This window comes from Clarias gariepinus, chromosome 19 (assembly GCF_024256425.1).
Source record: "Clarias gariepinus isolate MV-2021 ecotype Netherlands chromosome 19, CGAR_prim_01v2, whole genome shotgun sequence".
In the NCBI taxonomy this organism is placed as follows: Eukaryota; Metazoa; Chordata; class Actinopteri; order Siluriformes; family Clariidae; genus Clarias; species Clarias gariepinus.
The window spans coordinates 12,607,478-12,617,500 of record NC_071118.1 but is presented as its reverse complement, the minus strand read 5'-3'; the positions used below and the strand labels follow the sequence as shown (position 1 = coordinate 12,617,500).

The window sequence follows — 10,023 nt, the reverse complement described above, 5'->3', positions numbered from 1 at the left end:
TACATGGCCCTGTGTAGAAAACTGTTTGCCGCCGCCCTGTTAAAACATAACTTAACTCTGGTTTATCACACCTGAGTTCAATTTCTCTAGCCACACCCAGGCCTAATTACTGCCACACCTGTTCGCAATCAAGAAATCACTTAAATAGGAGCTACCTGACAGTGAAGTAGACCAAAAGCACCTCAAAAGCTAGACGTAATGCCGAGATCCAAAGAAATTCAAAAACAAATGAGAAAGAAAATAATTGAGATCCATCAGACTAGAAAAGGTTATAAAGCCATTTCTAAAGCTTTGGGACTGCAGGGAACCACAGTGAGAGCCATTACTGTATCTACAAATGGCAAAAACATGGAACTGTAGAGAACGTTCCCGGAAGTGGCCGGCCGCCCAAAATTACCCCAGGAGCACAGCGACAACTCATCCAAGAGGTCACAAAAGACCCCACGACAACATCCAAAGAACTGGCCTCACTTGCCTCAGTTAAGATGAGTGTTCATGACTCCACCATAAGAAATAGACTGGGGGCAGAAATGGTTTGCAGGGCGGAGTTCCAAGACGAAAACCACTGCTGAGCAAAAAGAACATAAAGGCTCGTCTCAGTTTTGCCAGAAAACTTGGGGGTCTTGATGATCCCCAAGACTTTCGGGAAAATACTCTGTGGACTGACGAGACAAAAGGTGCACTTTTTGGAAGGTGTGAGTCTCAATATGTGTGTCGTAAAAGTAACACAGCATTTCAGAGAATGAACATCATACCAACAGTAAAATATGGTGGTGGTAGTGTGATGGTCTGAGGCTGTCTTGCTGCTTCAGGACCTGGAAAACTTGCTGTGATAAATGGAACCATGTATTCTGCTGTGTACCAAAATATCCTGAAGGAGAATGTCCTGCCATCTGTTTGTGACCTCAAGCTGAAGCGAACTTGGGTTCTGCAGCAGGACAATGATCCAAAGCACACCAGCAAGTCCACTTCTGAATCGTTGAAGAAAAACAAAATGAAGACTTTGGAGTGGCCGAGTCAAGTCCTAATCTGAATCCAATTGAGATGCTGTGGCATGACCTTAAAAAGGCGGGTTATGCTTGAAAACTCCTAATGTGGCTGAATTACAACAATTTTGCAAAGATGAGAGGGCCAAAATTCCTCCACAGTGCTGTAACAGACTCATTGCAAGTTATCAAAAACGCTTTATTGCAGTTTCTGCTAAGGGTTATTAGGTTTAGGGGGCAAACACTTTTTCACACAGGGATTTATAGTTTTGGATTTTATTTTTCCCTAATAATAAAAACCTTCATTTAGGGTAGCTTTTACTCTTATAACCAAGTTCTCTTATTCTGAACAATCCAAAGTCCTGGTTTGACTTTACTGCCCCTTGTGTATTACATGGTGACTTATAGATTAGCACTGTTGCCAGGGCATTGAATCTGTCTTCTGGTTCTGTGCACATTTGCGAATCCCCCCTTCGTCCAGAGACATGCAGTGAACATTGAGTACCATTTTCAAATTGCCCTTAGTGCATGAATGGGTTCTGAACTGTTGTGCTTGTCACTGAAACATGTCACTGTTGGTTTTGAGCTACACGACCCTGGCCAGCACACCAGCCATAGAACTGCAGACGTACAGGAGAGGATGGAAGCAGCTCATTGTTCAAGATGGACTATTATGGATTCTTTCCAAACATGCTTTATGTCCATGAATAATAGTTCCATTAAAGTTCATTACTTTGTCCTGTTGGTCCCCTAGATTGCAGAAGTGTTCAAGTACTAAGACTCTATGGAAGGTTTAAATTCTGCAGGGTACTGATGCAGAACCAACTGGGGCTGCAACAGCAGGCACACTAATACTAATTTCCAATTTTTTTCTATGGAAAAGCGCGGTTCCAAAATTGGGAACCGGCACAGGAACCAGAGCAGTGGAAAAGGGGTATTATAAGAGAAGAACTAATAGTCGCAGGCTTCACACAAACAACCCACCAAATAGTGAATAAGCTAGTTGTCTATGTCGATCTCTTTCAGCGGTTATAACACGTCAAATAAGCTGCTTTTGGATGCAAAATAAATTTTCATAGTTTGGAGAATAACCAGTAAACTGACTTCGGCCATGGTCGTTTCTGTTTAGTGGGCGTGGCATGTGATGTATTTTCATGCAGCTCCCGCTGAGCTCTAGTCTAGTCTAGTCTAGTGTCTAGTGTAAAAGCGGGCCGGCACCTGGCACCAGCACCAGTGTAGTGGAAATGAGGTAATAGTTCCTCCGGAACTCCTAAACTGGGCGGAACAGACAACCATGTCTTGAACTTTTTGCATGGTAAATTAGGTTACCCCATTGTTATGGAACAGCAGACCTTCTTTGGATCTTCTTGAAGTAAAAGGAAATGTTTCAGAAGAGCTGAATGGGCATGTACAGTAGGAGATTAAGAGCCGGTGCACCCAGGTTCAGACTTACGGATGGAATTTGCACTAATAAATGTCTGGAGGAGTGACAGAAATGAGGAGGTTTCTGGCCCTGTCCCTGCCCTGCCAAAAATCTCACTCTGCCTCCCAACCCTGCTTAGAACATCATTCTGCCTCCCTGTCGGGGTGAGGGGGTCACTCTGTCACCCTCCCAGCTAAGAACTCTCCCTCCCCCATCCCTGCAGTACAGTGTGTTTGGTTCCTCTAGTTCCTTTAGTTCCTGTAGCATGGAAAACTTCAGTTCACTCCCATACAACATGGACAACTTAACTCTACCATCTGGCTTTGTAGTGACTGTTCAGGTGGTTTTGACTGGTTCACTCCCAGTCTAGCTTTATCTTGGGATGGTGATATATGGTGGTTGGAGGGGATGGGCGGGTTTGGACTATATCAGATAAGCCCTAGGAAGGCACCAGATTACACCTCCCATCACCCCCTGTGTCTTGCATCTGTAGTGTTTATTATGTGATATGCTTGCTTAATCCTAGTCCTAATCACAGTTCATAGTCTGTTCATCTTTCTTTTCTTGTCTCTTATGTATCAGCATGTTACTAAAGTTGAGTCTCCACATGCATAGTATCCAGCTCTGTCCCGATAATCATATTATGTGTGCAAGAAAGTCCAGAATGTAGTCTATTTTAAAACACAGTTATTTAATCATTTCATCAAATTGATAAAATAATCCCAGTGACTTTGTTAATTTGTTTCTGATCACAGTTTGAAGGACAAGCTGTTTGAACACTAATTTGCTACTCTTAGTGCTCGCTTACATTTTATTCACAAATTTATCCAAAAAAAACAAACGAAAGACAGACAGACAGACGGTCAGACAGACAGCTTTAGACATTATACTGTAAGCAGGGTGATGTCACTCCAGACCTTCCTGCTGTTTAAACATTTACCACTGCAATAAAGCACCAGCTGCTAAACTAAACCATACTACTCCCTTGTGTGTGTGTGTGTGTGTGTGTGTGCGTGTGTGTGAGAGAGAGAGAGAGAGAGAGATAAACCAACACTGATTTCATAAAGGTCAAAGGTCAAGCTTACAGCTCTTTTTAACTCATAAAGATTCAAAGTGAGTCAAAAATGTTCTTCCTTGCGTTATCTCCATTTAGGATTCTCTCGCTCGTTCTCTCTCGCGCGCTCTCTCTCTCTCTCTCTCTCTCTCTCTCTCTCTCTATCTCTTTCTCTCTCTTTCTGTCTTTGTTTGTAAAGGATTGCAAGTCCCAAGAGGAGCAGAGCTTATTTTCTTGTTTGTTTCCGAAGCTTCTGACTGGATAGGAAGGATAAACTGGCCATTGAACATTAGTCAGTTCCGTTGCAGTGACCGTTATATTCTGGACGGTTTGACTCATTGACCCTCATTAGGCTGTGGAGCTATTTCCGACATGGTGCTGGTGTCCGCTCAGGAACCTTTCTCCAAATTTCCATTACGATAAGGTGAAGAGGTGTCCATGAGTCCCAGTGGAACAATTTAAACATAAAGACTTAGATTGAGCCATGATTTCATTTACTTCACTTACTACTGCTGCATTTAACTTCCTTTAAAGGGTCACTTAGAATAAACAATTATGTTCTTCTTGACATTTCTTATGATTAAGTAACAAGGTTAAAAAAACATGATTTTTTGTCAATTTTGTGTGATATAGATGGTCTTTTTTTTAAACAGCAATTATTAACAAATGATGTGATTTAATCATGGGCAGCAAGGTGGCTTAGTGGTGGACACTGTCGCCTTGCACCTCCAGGTTCCTGGTTTGATTCCCACCTCGAAGTCTGCAGCGTGGAGTTTGCATGTTCTCCCAGTGCTTAGTGGGTTTGGTGTCTGCTAAAATGCGAGGGAAAAAAAATCAAAAAATCCCATAAAAGGTGAACACAAGTAACATAAAACAGGGCATTACATGCACAGAAGACAAACAGGGTTTGTATTTAGACCACAGTGCTTTTGATGTGGTGAGTTATTGGCAGCAGAAAGCATGAAACAATCAAAATTCAAAAGATATTTAAAGACAAAACACTAAAGCCATACAAGTTATGTTGAGTTTTGGATCGGAAAAACAACTCAGAATTGATTAAAAAGATGTGCACTGTTTAGGAGCAAAACCTTGGTGCATCATACAAACTCAGTCATCACACTGCAAAGGGCCAAAAGACCCACACAATTACAACAAACATGACCTGCGGAGCTCCTTGGAGAATGCACTCTAACTAGCCAGAGCAACAGATGTATCTGATTTGTCTCATCTTGATTTTGGCACATTTATCAAATTCAAATCAGCCTTTCAGATTCCTCATTGATTTCCACAAGCTATGATTTCAAGCTTTATTCTTGTTCTCCGCAGTAAAATCCTCATTGTTATGCATTTTTTTTATATTGATTGCACTATTTGTAATTCCATATGTGGGTCAGTCTTAACACAGTTGTTTTATTATTTATTTTGTATGTAAATAATAATTATAATTGAACTGATAATGAGATCTTCTTAGTGGTATTAATTTTAGTATAGTATAAGTGGTACTTACGGAAATTTACTGTTTCTCCTCCCACTACCTCAACTCATCATCTCACCACCACAGAATATTGTAATGTCATATTTGTCGCATTGTCACTTTGTTGCTCTTGTTTGGGCATTTGCACGTGCACTTTATGTGGTCTTTTTTTGTAAAAAACAAACAAACACATAAATAGTTCCCTGTTACCTTAAAATGTCAATCTGTCTTGTCACAATTAGGTTTCTTAGTTAGCTAGTTAGTTTTTTGTTAATTTATGTTGTATATTGATGTTGCATGTAGCACCTTGGTCCTGGAGAAACAGTGTTTTGTTTCACTGTGTACTAACTGTATATGGTTAAAGTAACAATAAAAGCCTACTTGACTTAACTACTGTTACTATAGTAAAAGGGGTGTTCAAGTCAGGACCTTAGTTATAAGAGTAGAAACTACCTTTTTTCTACTAATTTCTACTAATGCACACTTTTCTAATGTTTCACTAATGGATACTTGGTTACCATCAACGTGCATCTGGGGTATTTCTCAATACCCCAGATCAGACTACCTGCCTTATGTCTGAAATGCTGGCCTCCCTTCATACTGTGCTTGAAGTCTTCTTTAAATTAATATTTTAATGCATTAATTTGCAGGAAATTTCATTGTTAATGAATGCAAAATAAATATGGATTTTCTCTATCATAACCAACTATAGTGTGGAATTGGGTCATGAACTTAAAAAGCCCCGGATTAGATGCAGAGAGAGTGTGTGATAGTGATGGGAAGTTTGAATCATTTTAGTGACTCGGTTATTTGAATCCCGTTTATTAAAATGAACAGATCTTTTTTTAAATCATTTAGTTCATTTCGTTCTTTTGATCAGAAATAAAATTGCATTTTCAATAAAAAGACTTCAACACGTCCAAATTCACAAATTTTGGCTAAAGTTCCAGTAATGAAAATATTATAATGCAGCTAAGGACATATTATGATAAACAAAATGAGTAGCTCACCTCTCATATCTTCTGGTCCGAGTTGTTCGTTCTTTTGAATCTACTGCACTACATAGCATCTATGGGAGTCACGTGACAAAAGAATGAACGACTCGGGACTTGAACACTCTTTGATGAAAACCGTTCAATTCTGTTTCTGTGTACTGCACTGCATGGCGTTCATGGGAGTCACGTGGCAAAAGAACGAACGACTCGGAGTAGAAGAGTCATTGAGAAGAATCGCTCAATTCTGTTTCCTGTACATAACCTACAGGGGGTTTTGCGATGCATGCGCGGCCAGTAGAAGATGAACGAATTACTCTCGGAGACTACTCGTTCTTCTGAGTCACGTTAAAGATTCGTTCAAAACGACCCATCACTAGTGTGTGAGCAGCTGAGGGGAAATGAACAGAGAGCTGGGGAAGGTGTTTCGGTGTGAGATTGATGTTCTCTGGTATGGGTCTGGTATGGGTGAGAACCTCAACACTTCTGTAGAGAGTGTCTAATGAACAGCACTACAGTGATCAAGGCTAATAATTATAAGACTTGTGGATACGTGTCTCAGCTGCAGGGTGTGAAAGCAAGGCCTGGTGGATGAAGTACACAAATCCTGCTTTTCAGTAAAAGTAGAGGTGCCCAAGTAAAAATATTACTTCAGTAAAAGTAAAAGTGCTGTATTAACATCGAATGTAAAAAAGTAGAAGTGGTGTGATTAATGCTGTATGTGCACAGACCCGTTAACATAATGTCATAAGATTAGTATTATACTGAAGTCAATTAACATTAATCATAACATGTCTGCACATGGCTAAAAAACTTACTTTAGAAAAAAAAAAGTCCACATGTCAGTCACTCTGTCTTTGATGAAAATGTTTTCATCAAATGTTTCACATGTTTTGCATGCAATAGATGTACTGAGATACTGGACTGTTTAACAGTTTTGCAGAGGTTATAATCACAGACAGGAAGGTTCACCTGCCATCTGGTTTAGGATTATCAGTGTGTGAGCGAAAGCGTGAGAGGGATCAAAGCTTTTCCTCATAGCGTTTGGGACACTCTCTTAGTGTGATTGGCCTAATGATTTTTTCATGCTGCTCTTTATTAAGATAATGGGAACAGAAACATTTTCATCACATTTGTGTCATCTGTAGGAAAATCTCACCATGCTTTTTACCCAAGTGTGACCCAGTGCTGATATCATCCTGTGAATGTACGCACACAGTCTCACACACACACACACACACACAGACACAAAGGTAATTACACACAGATCATCACACAATCACACATGCAGATAATGGAAAAACAGATGGTCACACATGGCCTGATAATCACACACATGTACTTACAAATACTCACTGATAAATGTGTCGCAGATACACACTTGCACTGATGATCGCAAAGATATCCACACCTGTTTTCACTTTTGCACATATACATATAGCAATATTTGTAAGTTGCAAACACACAGACACATGCACACCCAGATAATAACACACACACACTCATCATTTTTGATATTTACAGAGTTAATCACAAAAACAGATAATCACACACATTTCTGCATGCAGATTATCATGTAGCTATTCAGAAACACATACAACCCCCCACACACCCATACAAAATCACACACAGAGGAATTCCCTCCCATAGTCATCCATCTATCTACAATGTGTTCGGAGGTCGAACTGACCAACTGAGCCACAAGCTGTTCTGTAGTTCGTCATGCAGAGCAGTGAGCCAAGCTGTGATGGACTGTGCAGTTATGTGATGTGCAAAGCATTAAAGGCTCATGATGATGATGATGATGATGATGATGATCGATGTGAATCACTGCTAAAACCTTACATTTATTTCACTTTGTTGACTCTTAAAAAAGTTTGACTCCCCCTGTCACTGTACTCTCTCAAAGTAGTAATATAGTGCAGCTGTGTGTGCGCGAAAGACAAAGAGAGAGAGAGAGAGAGGGAGAGAGAGAGAGAATTGAAACCATGCTTCCTATCAGTCAGCAGTGGTTGGGCGACATGTGGAAGGAATTTATGACCCAGTTTTCATTTCCTCATCTAAAACAGAGATGGAGACAGAGAAAGAGACAGAAAGAGTGAGAGTCAAGGAGAGCGAGGGACAGAGAGAAAGAGTGACACAGACTGTTATTCATCTGTTTTTCGTCTCCACACATGACACACAATTCCCTATGTGCAACTGGCCTTCTCTCTCCCTTTCTCTCTCTTTCTCGTGCCCCTTAATCAGTTCAGTGGTGTTAATTCTGTGTGTGTCCATGTTTCTGTGCAGGTCTGTTCCTGATCCTGGGTCAGTTGTTGTACGCAGCAGGGTGGGGCAGCGAGAAGGTGAAGCAGTACTGTGGTGTGAACTCGTCGGCGTACAACCCGGCGATGTGCTCCGTAGGCTGGGCGTTTTACACAGCGCTGCTCGGCACCGTGCTCAGCTTTATCAGCGCCGTGTTCAGCGCACAAGCCGAGATTGCCACGTCCAGCGACAAAGTCCAGGAGGAGATCGAACAGGGCAAAAACCTTATCTGCCTCCTCTGAGAGAGAAGCACGGGAGAAACAAGAGGTCCGTCGCATTAATGCCAGCGTGACAGCAATCGAATGACCAGAGAACAAAACCACTTTCATTCCATCTCACCACTAAAACTCTCTTTATTGTTCTCTGATGTGGGAGAAAATCCCCTGCCTTCATTTTCCCTCTGTGTTCTTTGCCCTTACTCGTTCTTTTTTTTGTTTGTTTGTTTGTTTGTTTGTTTGTTTCCACTCACTGAAATGAAGAACGAAATTGTAAATAGGTTTGTGTATATACTGTACAAAATGATAATGAGGAGGATGAAGAAGAAACATCTCAGTGATGAAGGTGCTGAAACCACTAAACCACTGTCGATTCCTGTTACGGGTCAAAGTCCTGCACGCGTTAAACCAGGAAGCATGAAGTTTACACCCACTGGAAAACCTGACTCCGGATCAGTGGACCAAAGGAGCCGAGACCTTTGTTAAGACACTTGTGTGGGTTTTTAACAGAACTCTTCCTCCTTTGTTTTTTCCTTCTGTTTCTGTTCAATCCTTTTTTATTTTCCTCTGATTATTCTTACTTGTTCCTTCCTCTCTCTCTTTCAATTTTCTTTATGTTTTCCGATGTTTTTTCCTTTTCCTTCTTTACTTCCTCCCTGTCTCTCGACAAGAAGCAAAAGGAAGCGAGATCATTGTGCAACAGGAAAAAAAGTCATTTGTTCTTATACATCCATAGAGTGTGTGTGTGTGTGAGAGAGAGAGAGAGAGAGAGAGAGAGAGAATAATCACCAGCCACATAATCACTGCTCTCTGCCAAATAAATAAACCTGACTGAACTTTGCTGGTTCTCTCCGCCTGTTTTTCCCTTTAGACTTCCAGTAAAACCCAAAGAAGAGAGAGAGTGAAAGAGTGTGTGTGTGTGTCTGTGTGGGTGTGTGTGTGTGTGTGTGTGTGTGTGTCCTCATAGATCTTCAGCCAAAGTCTGATCACCCTTCTGCATGACATCACCTTCTCTAATCCCCATGTGTGTGTGTGTGTGTGTGTGACTCACATCCTGTGTCAATCAGTGTGAACAGACTCATAGCAACAGAACAATGACAGAAACACACGGCACAAAGGAGAAAAACAGATCCTGCTGAGAGACAGACAGATCCAGAGTCAGAGAGTGAGAGAGTATGAGACAAGAGAGACAAAAAGAGAAGAAGGGGAAAAAAGCAGAGAAAATACTGTTCCCAAATTTTATTGATTGATTTTTCCCTCCCAGCACTGAAAACAAAACCAAAAAGTAACTACATCAAAAAAGTAACTACTACAACACTTGAGTTACCAATTAATTGTAGATTAAAACACACGCATTAAAGGATTCAAAATGGCTGCTGTTGCAGTTTACTGTGGGAACGCTGAGTGTGTGTATTTTAGCCACAAGCAGCAGGTTTTCATAGCACCATGCTGACACACACACACACACACACACACACACCAGCTCACTGCAATCAACCTGTTTCTGATTCTCACACTGTAATCCTGGTATTTTAACATTTCACCAATCACCGCTGAACATAACAACCGAGCAAC

The 10,023-nt window shown here is 41.0% G+C and overlaps 1 protein-coding gene across 2 annotated transcripts in view; it reads left to right on the top strand.

Annotated features, from left to right (window-relative positions):
• The window catches only part of lhfpl2a (LHFPL tetraspan subfamily member 2a), a 17,405-nt gene extending 8,131 nt beyond the window's left edge, over window positions 1-9,274 (top strand). For both annotated transcript variants that reach the window (XM_053478669.1, XM_053478668.1), the window contains exon 3: window positions 8,219-9,274. In XM_053478669.1, the coding sequence (XP_053334644.1) occupies window positions 8,219-8,475 (257 nt within the window). In that variant the 3' untranslated portion in view covers window positions 8,476-9,274. The remainder of the gene's footprint in view (window positions 1-8,218) is intronic.
• The last annotated feature ends 749 nt before the right edge of the window (window positions 9,275-10,023 follow it).